At 32.7% G+C, this 15,747-nt stretch overlaps 1 protein-coding gene, 2 long non-coding RNA genes and 1 pseudogene across 3 annotated transcripts; 2 read left to right on the forward strand and 2 right to left on the reverse strand.

Annotated features, from left to right (window-relative positions):
* The first annotated feature begins 2,476 nt into the window (after positions 1 to 2,476).
* LOC105137044 (SNF1-related protein kinase regulatory subunit beta-3-like) lies at positions 2,477 to 4,259 on the forward strand. The gene is made up of 3 exons (XM_011042618.1): positions 2,477 to 2,691; positions 3,378 to 3,471; positions 3,566 to 4,259. Exons 2-3 carry the CDS (start codon positions 3,445 to 3,447, stop codon positions 3,890 to 3,892), a joined length of 354 nt encoding a protein of 117 aa, XP_011040920.1. The 5' UTR covers positions 2,477 to 2,691; positions 3,378 to 3,444; the 3' UTR covers positions 3,893 to 4,259.
* A 782-nt stretch (positions 4,260 to 5,041) lies between these two features.
* On the reverse strand, positions 5,042 to 6,545 carry LOC105137045 (uncharacterized). The gene is made up of 2 exons (XR_844460.1): positions 6,215 to 6,545; positions 5,042 to 5,549 (listed from the first exon to the last, which is right to left on the reverse strand). It is a non-coding gene; the product is annotated as an uncharacterized LOC105137045 (long non-coding RNA).
* A 1,192-nt stretch (positions 6,546 to 7,737) lies between these two features.
* On the forward strand, positions 7,738 to 10,581 carry LOC105137046 (high affinity nitrate transporter 2.4-like; annotated as a pseudogene).
* Positions 10,582 to 11,361: 780 nt separating this feature from the next.
* On the reverse strand, positions 11,362 to 12,919 carry LOC105137047 (uncharacterized). The gene is made up of 2 exons (XR_844461.1): positions 12,808 to 12,919; positions 11,362 to 11,765 (listed from the first exon to the last, which is right to left on the reverse strand). It is a non-coding gene; the product is annotated as an uncharacterized LOC105137047 (long non-coding RNA).
* Between the last annotated feature and the right edge of the window lie 2,828 nt (positions 12,920 to 15,747).

Below are 15,747 nucleotides of genomic sequence, written 5' to 3' on the forward strand. Positions count from 1 at the left end.
ATATGGCTTTAAAAAAACCCATAAAATGATTTTTTCTCGTTATATACACCTTAATCCTTAAAAAAATTACATTTTATTTATAACAAAGAGGGAAAAAAATTAACATTGTTTTTAGAAAAATCATGTGCATTTGTTTTTAGAATTTATAATAAGCTCGTAAAATTTCTTAAGGATTTGACTAATATTTCAATAATCCTAAAATTCTGGTATAAATACTAGACTTACCAGTAAGCTAGTATTTAAGTACTAAGAATTGACTAGAAAATTTTTAGAATTATTTTAGATATTCACCAATTTTAATTTGAAGTATTGTTTACCATAATATATAAGTTATGAAAAACACTTTTGTCTTCCAAAATAGGTGAACTCTGTCAGGACACCTACATAGATTTTTCCTATAAGATTTACTAAGCATACGAGCCCATAATAAATTTGAAATGTCAGATTTATTAATAAGCATAAATCTTCATTTTGAGTTATAGACAGACCACTAGTTAGGAACCCATTAACATCTTTAAGTCATATCCGAACCACAAAATACAATTTATCTCAGGTTAGGTGTGGTAGGAATGCAAATACCTTTCATAACCATAACCAATCATTTACCTGTGCGACAAAAGGTATTAAAAGTAAAGAGAGAAAACCACTTGAAATTCACATCACCACTGACATGTCACTATTTCTATGATAAGAAAACTCCTCGTTTATCCAGAACCGACCCCAGTGTAAGCCAAATCCTTCTTTTTTCTCTTTTTTTCTATTTTTTTTAAGTTATTCATGGTTTACTATTCATAAATGCAAATATTTCATATGGTCATTATTCATCCATGCATGGTCATTACTTTTATTTGTTTTATGTTGTTGTTGTTCACATTTCTTAAAACTACTTCTTTTTCTTTTTATATATGCATATACAAGTAAATATTTATTTTAAAAAAATAAATGAGAATTAATGTTTATGATTTTTCATTATGTTAGAGTCATGCTTTTTGATTAAACTTGGGTCTTAACAATTAGATCAAAATATCCCCTAGCTTTTAGGGACTAATATAGGCCTAACATGACATTTTGAATTTTAAAATGAGTTTAATAATGAATTGATGAGTTTTTATCAAGTTTTGAAAAAGCTTAAATTTGGATCTTAATGATTAGGTCAATGTTTAGCCTAGTTTTAGATATCATCATAGACCTAGCCTAATTGTTTTAAAATATAAAATGAGGTTATAAATTAGTTCATAAGTTTTTTTTAAGTAGAGGCTAGCATAGGTTATACATAGTATTTTGTCTTATTTTTATCTTTAGAAAAAAATTAATATTAAAAAGGGTCAATAAAAATTAAACAAATCATAATAAAAAACGAAAAAAATCATCAAATTATAATACTCCTAATTCAAAATTTAATGATAAGTTGTTGAAGAGTCATCAATTATAAATTACTTGCAAATAAACTTAAAAAATAATTTAAATTATTAATGATATGTGTAAAAGATATTTAAGAGAAACACATAACTATAGTAATACTTTTCAAAAAAGAAGATGTGGTAATGATAATTTTTTTATATTTTTCATTAAGCATGGCCAACCATTTATTTAGATTTTTGAAATTAGTACATGTCTTAGTCTTCTTTAAGAATTAGATGGCAACTTTATTTTTTATATATTTTTTTAATTTTTAAAGTTTATATATTTATGTCAGGTGCAAGAAAACAAATAAACTATTTTTTATTAGAAGTGCATACCTAATAAGCTTGGGGTTTATATTTAAGCCCATCAACTTCAAACTAGGGGTGATCATTTTCGGTTTGGTTCGGTTTTTATAAAAAAAAACTAACCAAACCGAAAAAATTTTTTTGAAAAAAAACCCGAAACCGAACCGAAACCGGGTCAAACCGACCGGTTTGGGTTCGGTTCGGGTTTTTTAGGGGAAAAACCGGTTCAAACCGGTTTGGCTCAGTTTTTCCTGTTTGGCTCGGTTTTTCTCGGTTTTTCTCGGTTTTACCTCGGTTTTTCCGGTTTGGCTCGTTTTTTTTTTCGGTTTCGGTTCGGTTCGGTTTTTTTGGTTTTTTGATTATAAACCGAAACCGAACCGAACCGGCTGGTTTTTTCAAAATTTTAATCGGTTTAATCGGTTTTTTTTTTCGGTTCGGTTTTTTCAATTATTTTTTTTCCAGTTTTCTTGATTTAATCAGTTTTTCAGTTTTTCGGTTTTTTTCTCACCCCTGCTCGGTTCGGTTTTTTCAATTATTTTTTTTCCGATTTTCTTAGTTTAATCGGTTTTTCGGTTTTTTTACTCACCCCTACTTCAAACACTATCCTAAAAATAAACACATTACAAGTTTTGTGTTTATGTTTAAAAAAATTTAGAATAAAAATCGAAAACCATGTTACTAATTTAATTAATTAAAATGGTCAGGACAAGCATGATATTACAATTTTACCCAGACAAATTATTTTGTTCAGATGGGGGCATTCCGTCCTTTCAAATTTCGGCCTGTCAGCAGCAGCAGCAAGAACAACGTTTTCTTGTCATCTCGATGACCTTAGGGTTCTTCTACTTTCTAAATTTGTTGTAAAAAAATTGAAGGCCGACGACAACTCCGACGACTGTCATCTACTCACTTCTGCTTCTTTGGTTTCAATTTCCTTCAACTATCAGATCCACGATTAATTCTCTTCATCAGCTTTATCAAGGTAGCCTGTTTTCTTTCTTTCTTTGTTAACAAAATCAAGATTTATTTGAGTTCAAGGATTGTACTCAATTGAGATTTTTTCCTGTAATTCTTGATATGAGATTTTTTAGGTAAACAATGTTTCATTTTTTTTGGGTTTATTTAGTGTTAGCTCAATCTTTCATGGCATGTGAAAAGGATGAAATTACATTTGTTCGAAAGGGTTAGCAAGCGGACTCTGTTGATTGAATTGACAGAAAATTATGGGCTATTTTGTTTTGTGCAGTTTTAAAGAAAATGGGTTGTGGGTTGTGTCAAAGCTATGTTTCTTTTTTGGATCGTATTTTGGCGCACAACGTTAATAGAGGGTGGTTTCATAGTTGTATGTATATTGGCATCTGTGTTAAAGAACAGGAGAATGTGTTTGGACTTCTCTTTGGAATGCTGAGAGCTTTTTTTGTGGGAAAGTTTTTAAGTGGATCAAAGAGTATTAGGTCAAGAGCTTAGGGGGAAGGCCGTTACTAAGACCCCCAGCCAAGCATGAATCCTGAGAAAGAGTAGAAATGAGTTTGAGCTTAGTGATTTTCTGGTTGTTGACGTAAAGTAAGGCTTTACTTCTGTAAAACTCACCAGTGAGAAACAGTTAGTTTTTTTTATGCTGCCATTACAGTTTTTTGGATGCTTATGTGGGAATTGTTGTGTTTTCAGGATTGGGAGCATTGCAAACTTGATGAGTTTGTGTTGTTAACTCTCTGCTTTAATTGCCATTTTCAACATGAGCACCCAGTATAGCGAAGATCATGTAAGTAGAAAACATGGTGCTTTGGGGTTTGATATTATATCGGGACTACAAGGTCATGTAAGTAGAAAACTTTAATAATGTAATTGTCTTGCAGGGAGAAGCAACTGTTGTGGGATTTGAAGTTCCTAGATCACCTGATTCAAGCTACAACAATGCATACCCAGGGAATGAAGATGAGGTACGGGACCCACCTCCAGTACCTCAACACCTGCAACACTCCTTGCTTAGCTACCCAGTAAGTGCAGACACTTCTGAAACCCTTCCACTGCCACAGAATGTGATTCTCAACCATCTTTACATTGAGAACCAGGAGACCCCACGTTCTGTGGTGGCACTTGGGTTCACTCATCGCTTCCATTCAAAATCTGTCACTGTTGTGCTATACAAACCTGTTCAAAGGAGGGGGAGTACCAGCAGTTAGTATGCGTATATAATAAACCTTTGCTAGATTTTGTTTCTTTGCCCTTGTTGTGATGGAATTGGCTGCAATAGACTCCAATATGAGATTAGCCAAAACGAGAATATTTATTGCCTCGCATCACAGCAGCTGATGGAATTAGGTTTGTTCTATTGAACCTTGAAGTTCTCTCCACTTGAATTGTCTCTTGTGCCATGAGGTTAGATTTGCTTTACTTGTAAAGTATACATTCATATTCTTATGAACACTAATATGGTGGAATGGAGCTTATTTGTACTATGAAACTTGAAGATTTGCCTTATCCCTTGGATATGTGCATTTTGGTTTTCGAATGTGCTCCATAATGATACAAATGGCTGTCTTGCAAACAGGGTCATGTTCATGCAGTCTAGCTTTGTTTTACCACTAGAAGGTTATCTGGCAACCAAGTGTTCCTCCTTAGTCACCCGTTAGGTTTTATGAATAGAATGAGTTGAAAGTTGAAAGTCACATGATCATATTTATAATAAGTTTCTTTAATTGATAGAACTATCTAAATATGTGGAAATAGCTTGCCCACTGTTTGAAAAAATACTTTGAGATAATCTGACCTATCAGTCCATGTTGAATGCACCTGATGTTTCTTTGCAGTGCATTGTGTGCATAGGCTATCCTCTGCAGATAATGTCGAGTTGTATTGTTAGGAATTCTTCAATGGTGGATAGATAAGGCCATAAGATGTGATTGCATCACCTGATTCCTAAATTGTTTTACTGTTTTTGGGGTTTGTTTATATGGATCAATGTCTTATTATCAGTGAATAGGATGCCATTATGATGGGCTACAGAATTTAAACCATTGAATATGGTTTCACCCCTTTTTTTTTTTTAGTGGCTTATCAAGCTATGAAAATTAAGGAATGAGGTTCCACGTCCCAAGTAGCCCCTTGGGCAGCGTAACTTAATGTATTTGGTCTTACCCTCCCTTGACTCAAAAGCTAAGCTCCAGGTCATTGGTAGTGCATGACTAAGGTTTTTACCTGTCCAAGATCGTTCCCATTCCTATCCTTGTGGGATTGGGGCATCGTTAACAGGTAGCTTGTGTCTAGACAATGCTCAGTGTATATACACTGAAAGTAGATATGCATGTTGTTTAGCAGTCTGAGACTCGGGATGCACTTAAAGTAGATATGTTTACAGTTCTTTGTTCTTGTTTACCATAAATGATGATAAAGAAAACAACCATAAGTGCAGAACTGGCCGCTTCAAGCTTCCTTGTTGAAGGTGTGCCCATTTTCAAGTTTCAACCTTCAACCTTCCTTTTTTATTGATATGGATGGGATACAAAGCCCAGGAAAAACGAGAAGAAAAACAATCGCAGAAACTACTTACAAAGCCTGAATTCAACTGTACCACAAAAATCCTTCTGCAAGCAGCCTGACATGAAACTTGGAGGCTTGTATAATAAATCTCATAGCCTAATTCTACACCCTTAGCAGGCATTATGTCCGCATGGATATTAGCTTCTATGTATGCTTGGGAGATTCACTTACCTTGGATGACTTTGAAAAGGAGGCCATGGTAAAGCAAGATTTTTGGGCTTAGGTCTGTTCTTCTATAGTTGCCAGTTCCTTTCTTAGCTCCTGAATGTATTTACTCCAGCCATTTTAAGCACATGTTCCCTGGATATAGTAATTTAATACCAAGAGCGGTGAGAAGGCGTCTTGAAGTTCCAAAAAAACATGGTTATGAAACTTGGTTAGGTCCATGACTCCATTCAAGCTTAGGTTATATTTTAATTGAGTCAATTTAAACCAGCATTGTTTAAAGTTTTTTCTTTTGAAAAAAATATAAAACAAGTGATGTTTTGAATAAAAATTTATTTGATATTCACGAGTAAACCCGTGCCGAGTTTGATTAATTCTCACATAATTCAATCTGGATCAAATCTCAGACGGGGCATAATAATATGGAAGATTGCAAAACAAACAACGAGTTAGAAAACGTATAATAAATAATTGTGACTCCTAACTCCTAAGCAACAATCCACTATTCCGAAAACAAAATTGAACTCCTAAGCTCGGTTTCTCTGATACTGACGGTACCTGCATCCATAAAAAATCTAGCCTTTGGATCGATCGGAAAGTGCTGAAATCATGATCTCCATGACTACTTGTACTCCTTTTCCAATTAATTTTGTATTGAACTATGGACTTTACTCGAATAAATAAATAAAATTTGGGATTCCTACTAGACAACTTGATCGAAACAAGGTCTTATAATGGAGCTCTTATATGGATATACATTAAAACACAGGAGCTATGATAATATGTGAACAAAGACTCACCATTTCATAATTTCCAAGCTTTAAAATATTGCACAGATGTTTTCAACGCACCTTCAGTTCCAGCGAAACCCAATTGGCACCATGAAAATAAAGAACTCTTGAGAGCTTTTGAAAGGGTAATGCAAGGTTACAGGATATTTTTCTTCTATCTCCATTAAACTGGCGGAAGCGACCGACAAGGAGGGGAGAGAATTGCACTTGTGGTATTTAAGAAAGATTCTTCCTTTGACCATGGATAAGTGCAAGCCACATATTATAATGAACAGTTTAATATGTGAACAAAAAGATGACAAAACCCTAACTTGTGATCTGGAATTGAAGAGGGTGATAGGAGGACTTGATTTGATTTTTATTTGGGACTTGGTTGACTTGCAATTTTCCACAGTTAATTAAATCCCACAGGTTGGTTACTGTGTAGGCCAGGCAACAATGCTTCTAAAATATTTAGTTTAAGGTTTATGCAATGTTTTTAATAAGCTTAAATTATTCATAATATTCTTTGGTTAAATTGAATATTAAAGCTCAAAGACCAAGTTGAATTTAGCCTTGTGATAATTTTGAAATTATAAGTACGTATGTAATAATTGACTACAAATAGAAGCACCCAGCAAGGATCTTAGAAAGCAAATCTGAAAGAGATAAAATACTACTGTAATTAAGAGGAAAATCAATATTAACAGACATGCAATGAGGTAAGTAAGCACTTCCTTAATCAAAGAAAGCTCACACCAGTCTCTGTTAATCAAGCCGCTAACAGTTGCTTGTAACAGGTTTACATTGCAGCTCGTGGTTTCATGTTTTTAACTGGTTAGGTCTGATTAATCTTTTTATTTATTTTTTTAATTTGAACCGTCCGAACTTAAAAGGGCCGACTCTTGAATTGACCCGCCAGACCCATCATTATTTTATAACTAGGGCAGTACCCTTTGCTTTGTTTTGTGGCCATTCATATTTTGGTTTAACTAAAGAAAGTTTTTTTTTCCCTCCTTATTTCAGGAGGAAGGATATTTGTGGAACAGCCTACACTGATTACCCCCTTTGATTGCTACTACCAATTTAACTAGGGATGCTTTCAAGATTCACATCTCCTACTCAATTGAGGATGCGAATGAAGTAGAATTTTGAAGGGAAATTAAACAAAGTATGATCATAATTACTGTAACAAACATTAGCAGGTTCAGGTTACCTCTTGGAGATGAGTTACCAAATGAAGAACTGGTGGGTCCTTGTATACTTTGGGATACACCATGAGACTTTTCCTGTTCATAACCAGATGCGGCGAGTGGGTTCTATAGAGATCTGTTTCCATGAATTTTTATCAACCAATGGAATCTCATTTGCCCCTTGCAGATAATAATTGAAGTATAAATTTAAGTACATACTCCCAAACGTCAACCCTTGACACGGTATAATTGCTCTGCATTTTTTCAACATCAAAACAGCTTTCATTTGCAGTTCAACAGATCTCTGCCTTCTCAATTTCCAAAGAGAAATTCAGCAAGAAAAGGAGTGAAAGTCACAGGATGGGTGGTATTGAAGGATCCCCAGGTAGCTCCATGCATGGAGTTACAGGCAAAGAACAAACCTTTGCCTTCGGTTGCTTCTACTATGGTCCCAACAGAAACAACAGCAAAATTTGCTTTGCCGGTTGATTCTGAGCACAGGGCCAAAGTGTTCAAAATTTTCTCTATTGCCTAACCCCACATGAGAACATTTCACCTTTCTTGGATATCCTTTTTCACTTGTTTTGCCTCCACTTTTGCTGCATCACCCCTCGTTCCCATCATTCGTGAAAACCTCAATTTAATCAAAAGTGACGTTGGTAATGCTGGGGTTGCTTCTGTCTCTGGAAGCATCTTCTCTAGGCTTGTAATGGGTGCAATTTGTGACCTCCTAGGGCCGCGATATGGCTGTGCTTTTCTGATCACTCTCTCAGCCCCAAATGTGTTTTGCATGTATTTTGTGTCATCAGCTGGAGGGTTCATAGCTGTCCGTTTCATGATTGGATTCTCTCTTGCAACATTTGTGTCTTGCCAATACTGGATAAGCACCATTTTTAACAGCAAGATTATAGGACTTGTTAATGGAACGGCAGCCGGTTGGGGCAAAATGGGTGGAGGTGCAACTCAGCTCATAATGCCCTTGGTCTACGAACTGATCAAGCGAGCTGGTTCAACTCCATTCACTGCCTGGAGGATAGCATTTTTCATTTGGCTTCATGCTATCATGGGAATCTTGGTTTTGACTCTGGTCCAAGACTTGCCTGATGAGAATCTCAGTGCCTTACAGAAGAAAGGGTTATGTTTCCAAAGATATGCTCCCGGATCCACGGTCAGTTTCTTTTAGTTCGATCCCCACTCTCCATTCAAGCTCATAACTCAAAAAGATTGTTATAATCATAGCTATTCGATGTGTTTTTATCTCCTGTTCAGGTACTGTGATAGGCTATTACAAACTATAGGACCTTGATCTTTGTCCTTCTCCATGGCTACTCCATCGGAGTTGAATTATCCACCGAAAATGTTATTGCCGGGTAATTCTATGATCGGTAATTCAATAAAAAAAAAAACCAAGAATTGTCGCTGTGAAAAGTCACCGAGTAACAGTGCAACGATGTTTTTACCTTTTAAATTAAAAACTTAATGAACTGTTTTTGAAGGCAAAAATATATTTTCCATGATATCTACATAATTATCTTTAAAAGTATATACTATAAGGTGTTTTGATGTTATCTTTTGTATTTTTGTGCCTGGCCATTTAAATTTTAAAAATAAGCTTTTCAACTTTTTTTTTTATATATATATTTGATCTCTTTTTTATTAATATTTATTTTATTAAAAATGATTTAAGAAATTTATTTTTTTATAATTTTATTCCCCTTTAATTTTTTCAATTGTTAAATTTGATTATTATTCTTTTAATTGTTATTTTTTATGTTTTTATATAGAATTTTTCACTAATTTAGAGAATGACTCAATTTATCTTATATCTTTTTATTTATTATTTTTTAATTTAGATTTTTAAAATAAATTTCTTATTGAATTAGATTAAATTAATTAATTAGATATAAATATGGAAAGCTTTGTTTTGTTTTATTTTTACAACACATATTTGAATTGTTATCTTGACAACGCATATATAACCTCTGGTATCCACAATGAAACAAAAGTAAGTCTCAAAATGTTTTATTTCATCTCCTATTGATGAATTTTATTTTTTATGGTTAATTATTATTTTTTCAATTTTATTTATTATTAATATTTTGTTAATTATATTATTAAATTAATCAGATTTATTTAACCTACTCAAGTTAATAAACCAATCTTAATCTTTTTTCCTTTTTTCGAAAGACAAGTATCACCTGAGGTTTTTTTTTTTTACATTATAAAAAATTAACATGGCCCGCAGTGTTACGCGACCGTGTGTTTTTCAACTAATTATCACGCATGTGCATCTTTAGCTGACCCTGTAGGCTGTACTCTATCATATGATATGTGAACTAATCAAGATTGTTGTTTAAAGGTTCGATCTAAAGCTTCACAGAGTGGGGTTATTGCTGCTACCTTAGGGATGGCTAACCTTCTAGCTCGTCCCTTTGGTGGAATTGCTTCTGACGTTGCAGCAAGATACTTTGGTATGAGAGGTAGATTTTGGGCTCTCTTCTTACAAACACTCGGAGGAGTTTTCTGTATTTGGCTTGGACGTGCTAATTCACTTTCCATTGCTATCGTGACAATGATTCTCTTCTCCAGTGGAGCTCAAGCTGCTTGTGGAGCAGCATTCGGTATCATTCCCTTCATTTCTCGACCATCATTGGGTTATACCAGGTCTAACCGATGCAGGTGGAAATTTTGGTTCTGGGTTGACACAGAACCAAAATTTGGTTTACTTCTGGATGGGTGATATGATTTATGGCTGCACTCTTCCTGTGACTTTGGTTTACTTCCCAAAGTTGGGTGGCATGTTCTTTCCAGCATCAAAAGACGTAGTGAAATCGACTGAAGAATCCTATTATGCATCAGAGTGGAATGAGGAGGAGAAGCAGAAGGGCATGCACCAGCAAAGCCTCAAGTTTGCCCTGAACAGCGGGTCTGAACGCGGCAAGCGTGTTGCCTCGGCACCAACACCACCAAATACCACACCAAACCTTCAGCCATGCCTCTGTGGTGCAATAGGCAAGATCTAAAAAGATGCAAGCCAGATTTTTGGATTGTAAAGGCATTGAAATAATCCCATTGTCTGTTAGGTATTCTTTTTGTTTTTCTCGACCCTCTGTAGACTAGATTTCAATCATCAGATGGAAACTAAGTTAAAGGTACCCATTCTAGGGATTCTGAAATTCTGATATTTAGGTTTTATTCTGTTGTATTTAAGCACCATCATTTCTTATCTACAAAATTATTTCTGTCTCCTGAAGCTATGAAATTTAATGTACTCGCAAGCAGCTACGCTTAACCAGGAATGATGTGGAAATGGCATTACAAAGTGAGGAATTTAAGCTAGTGTCATGTTATGGAGATGTTCAATCATTTCCAGTATTTATGTAGGAGTTGACTTTGCTCTAGTTTCTAAAGCGGAAAGCTGGAAGTCAAGGTAACCCAATATTGAATTTGAACCTTAAACTATAGAAGAAGGGTATAAAAAAACAGTAACCATAGTGGCAAGAGCAAGATCCCCATAATTTGACAGAAATGAATCTCTTAGATTTCTAGAACATTTCTTTTGTTAAAATTATGCATTTAACATCTTAAAAATAATCTTTATACTCCAAAGACTACGGATGCTATTCTCCTATCTACTTGCTGTCGGAAATATATTTATCAACGAAAGAGATCAGCACACAAATCCACGATCGCAGTGCTATAACCTCCAAAGTTGCATAAAGTTTTCTCTTGATTTGCACTTGATAGAAAAACGACATCCATGGGTATATATTGGCCGGCTCATGTAAAGACATGGAGCGACGCCATTTTCCAATGATTGGAACTCAAAACTAAAGGTCGCATCTATTTCTCATAAAGATTCATTATCTTCGTTCTCACATAACCATTAACCCTAACCAGCAAAGTTCAAGTTGTATGGTATCCATAAAGCGCATCCATTGCTAGCTAACCAAGCGTGTACTATGATCACTTCAAAACTCAAACTTAAGAAAAAAAGAACATATGCATTACCTCAAAACTCATAATGTTTGTGAGATGTTTGCTAGGAAATAAATCAAAATATTAGTCACGGATTGGTTGAAGCACATAACAGATCATGCTTGTACAAAATTCCAGTATAGGCCTGAAAAACATATGTAGCAGATGATCCAAGAACAATACTTGTAACTGATTTCTTCCATCACTAACATCTAAGAGATCTTTGTCGTTCAGGAAGAACAAAAACAGTAAATCACTCCATAAAGTTATCACTGCAGCAGAAATCCAGAAAAACCGTATTGAATCCTATCTACTTTCTAGAACTAATACAGATAGGGTGCCGTTGATACATGGAATCAGTTAGATTTGGGAAATTACTGCCAAATTAAGCCTTGCAGACATTATTTTAGCTGAAAAAGAAAAGGAGTTCATTACAATGTTGGTATAAAACATAAATGAAAAACAAAAGGTCTGAAGCCACAGCTAGAATAAAATCTTTATTCCCACTTGTCTGAATTTATTTGATTTAATAACTGAAGTATCAATTCAGGCCACCAATAAGAGGTCCTTTCCCTTCCAACCCCTAGATCACAATGATAATAAACCCCATCAAAGCGCAAACCTCCACTAGCAACAACCCATAGGCAAAATTCTAAAAGAATCACCTAATTATTCATGTAGCCATTAGACTCCAGAAAATGGGACTAGAAACCCCATTGAATCACTTATCTTGGATCAACAACAACTTTCAGCAATCTAAGAAGCATTTCTTGTTCTGGATTTCAAGGCACCTAATATTTCACCAAGAATTCATGGTTGTATTACCAGATAGAACCAAGAAAACAAATACGATGATTCTACCCATCAAAGTTATAGAAACCTTTCCAAGCATTCAACAATATTAACTCTAGTGTCCCCCTTCTGGATGTTCTTTATGATAGCCATAACTATTCTAATTAGCTTCAAACATCGAAGACAAGTAATGGTCCTTGTCTCAATTTAGAAACCATTATAGCAGAGACCTTCCTCCATAAAGTTTAACATAAATAGCTCAAATGATTCAACCAAATAGGGAAAAAAACCCCTCGTCTATCTAAATGATGATGGACCTTCCTCCATAAAGTTTAACATAAATGGCTCAAATGATTCAACCAAATACAAAGGGAAAAACCCCCCTCGTCTATCTAAATGATGAAGTACATGTATGAGAAGAAACAACCACCCAATAAAAGCCTCCATGGCCATATCTTTAATGGGTTTATTTCATTTTCTTGTAACTGTAAGACACTACTTGTCAACTACCTTCAAAAAATTACACTGACTTATAACTATAAAGCCAAAGAGCATGTCATGACGGCAGCATAGACTTATAACAACAACCAACAAGTAGAGCCATTAGAGCTGAATATTAAATATTGGGAAGGAGTTAGTTTGTTTGTTTGAATTACTTACTCTTGGAGAAGGAGGCAAATGATAAAGTGCGCAATGCCAGCTCCATCTCCAAATTTAGATGCAAAAACTCTTACTTGTGTGCTGTGCTTCTCTAGTAACTGAAACAACTGAAAAGTTCTCTTATCTTGCATTTATGTCAATCCAATTTCGCATATCAGCCCTGGATGTTGCAACTAATTTCACAATTGCCATTTTTTAACCAAAATTATTTTTTAGTGATTACTATTCCTTTAACCAGTGTTTATTTAATCAGTAAAATATAATATAAATACAAATATAAATAATTGAATAAACTTACACCCTAAAAACAATTAGGTAGACTGAATATATCATAAATATTTTTTAAAAATAAATATTTTTTATTTTAAAAATAAATTTCATATGTATCAAATAAAAAAATATAGAGAAATTAGAATAATATCTTTAAAAAAAAATTAAAAAAATCTATTCAAAAAAACCTACAAAACTTGTAATTTAAATCATGATCTAAGTCATAAGACAGAAATAAATTTATAAAAAAAATTAAAGATAATTACAAAGTTAATCTTTAAAAAAATAATGTAAAACATTAGGATAGTAAAAAAAATATGCAAAAAAATGTTCAACAACATTAACTTTCCAAACCTTTAACTAAGTACAAACATAAAAAATATAAAGCTTAATTTCTAAAAAATTACATATTGAAAAATAAAATTAAAAAAAATTAATTACACAAAAAATATAAAAAATATAATTAAAATAATGAGAATAAAAATTAAAATAAAAGATAAATAAGAGGGCAAACATAAACTTTCAATTTGAGAGTTAAATTAAATTAAGAAATAACTCTAACAAAAGGAAAAACAAATCAAATGAATGAGCATTGAATTAGAAAAACTAAAACAGCATAAACTTTTAGTAAATGATAAAATTGAAAATCAATAAAATTTTAATAAAAAAATTAGAAAAAAAAAAACTAAAAGAATAAGTACAAAAAAAACATATAAGAAATTATAACTGAAGCACTAAATAAACAAACAAAACTTTTATAAAATAAATAAGAATGAAAATAAAAAATCAAGTTGATTTAGGTTATTTTTTTGTTTCTTTTTAGTTGAATTTTTTTTTTAATTTTCATCCTCAATATTGGGTTAATTGAAATTGAAGCCTTATATTTTTTTTTATTTTTATTCTATAAGGTTATTGCAACCCATAATTTGAGTTACAAGTTTGATAAGTTGATTCAAGTAGGTTTTTATATCTTTTTTTGTTGATTTTATTTTTAATTTCATCTTTCAATATTTGTTTAATTGAAAATTAAGTTTTATAATTTTTTTATTTGTTTTATATGGGGTTATCTTGATTTTATGATCCGAATTTAGCAGATTAACCTAAGTTGACTTGACTTATTTTTTTAGTCAAATTTTATTTTTAATTTTATTCTTCGATATTGGATTGATTGAAAATTAATTTTAATATTTTTTTATTATTTATTTTTTATAAAGTTATTAGGGTCTTATGACTTTGATAGAGAATTTGACAGGTTAACTCAAGTTAATCCGAGTCAATCTAATATATTATTTTTTTCAATATTTTAAAAAAATATGTCATTTTAATTTACTTTTTTGTAATCAAACTATATTTTTATCGATTATTTTAGTTATTTCTAAAGCTACCAAGTCACCCAAGTTGTGTCAAATAAATCTCCACATAGTTTAAATTTTTTATACTAAAATATATATTAATAATATTTAGATATTTTTTTTATCTTAAATTTTTTTGATGCAATACGTAATTGTAGGAAATCATCTAATAAGTAACTATGAAACTAGCTATTACTTAAACGATTAAGACTGCCAAAACGATTAAGCATTTTAATGCTTGGCCTAGCGGTGGAAGGAGCTTGTCTCCTTTCACTGCCATGAGTTTGAGCCCTAGCGTGCACGTTTATCATCCTCGCGGTGTCTTACATGCCTACTGGGTTTGCAGGGTATTCAGTGGGCCTTAGGGATTAATCGTAGTGTGCGCAAGCTAACCCAAACACCTCACGTAAATTGAAAAAAAAAAAAAAGACTACCAAAACCCTCTAAATCACATATCATCTGTTTAAATGTGATCCGTAAATTCATCTTGAATTAGCACTAGTAATAATATTTTCTTAGCATTTTTTATGAATTCGTCGTATGCTAGCCTACTTGTAACTTTTAGCGCGTTAATTAAATTCCCTTAAAAGAACAATATTGCTATATAACAGAATTAATTCAGCAGATTATACATTGTAAAATTAAAAAAAAACTGCTTATATATTATATACATATACAATAGAGATAATAAAGTCGTGAAGAACCATACAAATCCGAACCCTTTCAATTATGAGCTTTCCTGTTCCCACTTCACCCAACAGACAGCAAGCTCGTACTTGCTGACTTTAATGTTTGGTGAAGCATCTCAATTTAACTACGAACAACTACAAGCATTGGATATTGAATGATTTCACAAGTCCCATGATAAACAAGTTTTGCCATAAATTCTTGAGGTAAAAAAAAAAAAAAAACTAATCATCGACTTGGTATTAATCTTGAAGGCTAAACAAAACTTGAAACAAATCTTCTGATTTTAACAACAAAAAAAAAAATCACAATTAGACATGTTTAATACAATGTAAGGTAATAATAATAATAATTAAAAAAAAAAGTAATGCAATTCGTTACATTTCTTTGTTTAGTCTCAAAACTTTAGCAATACAAACTACAAAGGAGGCTTTGGCATAGTGCCATTTTAGTCCCCATACTTTTCAAAAACTTATTTTAGTTCCTATGGTTTACTTTTATTTATAAATTGGTTCTTATTTAGAAATTTTATCCATTTTTATGATGAAAAACTTGACAATTAGTTTTCTGAATGATCACTATTATTCATTTAATTGTTTGAACCCGTTTTTTATTGTTTGAAGTTTGAACC

This window comes from Populus euphratica, unplaced genomic scaffold, assembly GCF_000495115.2.
Source record: "Populus euphratica unplaced genomic scaffold, PopEup_1.0 scaffold61.1, whole genome shotgun sequence".
In the NCBI taxonomy this organism is placed as follows: Eukaryota; Viridiplantae; Streptophyta; class Magnoliopsida; order Malpighiales; family Salicaceae; genus Populus; species Populus euphratica.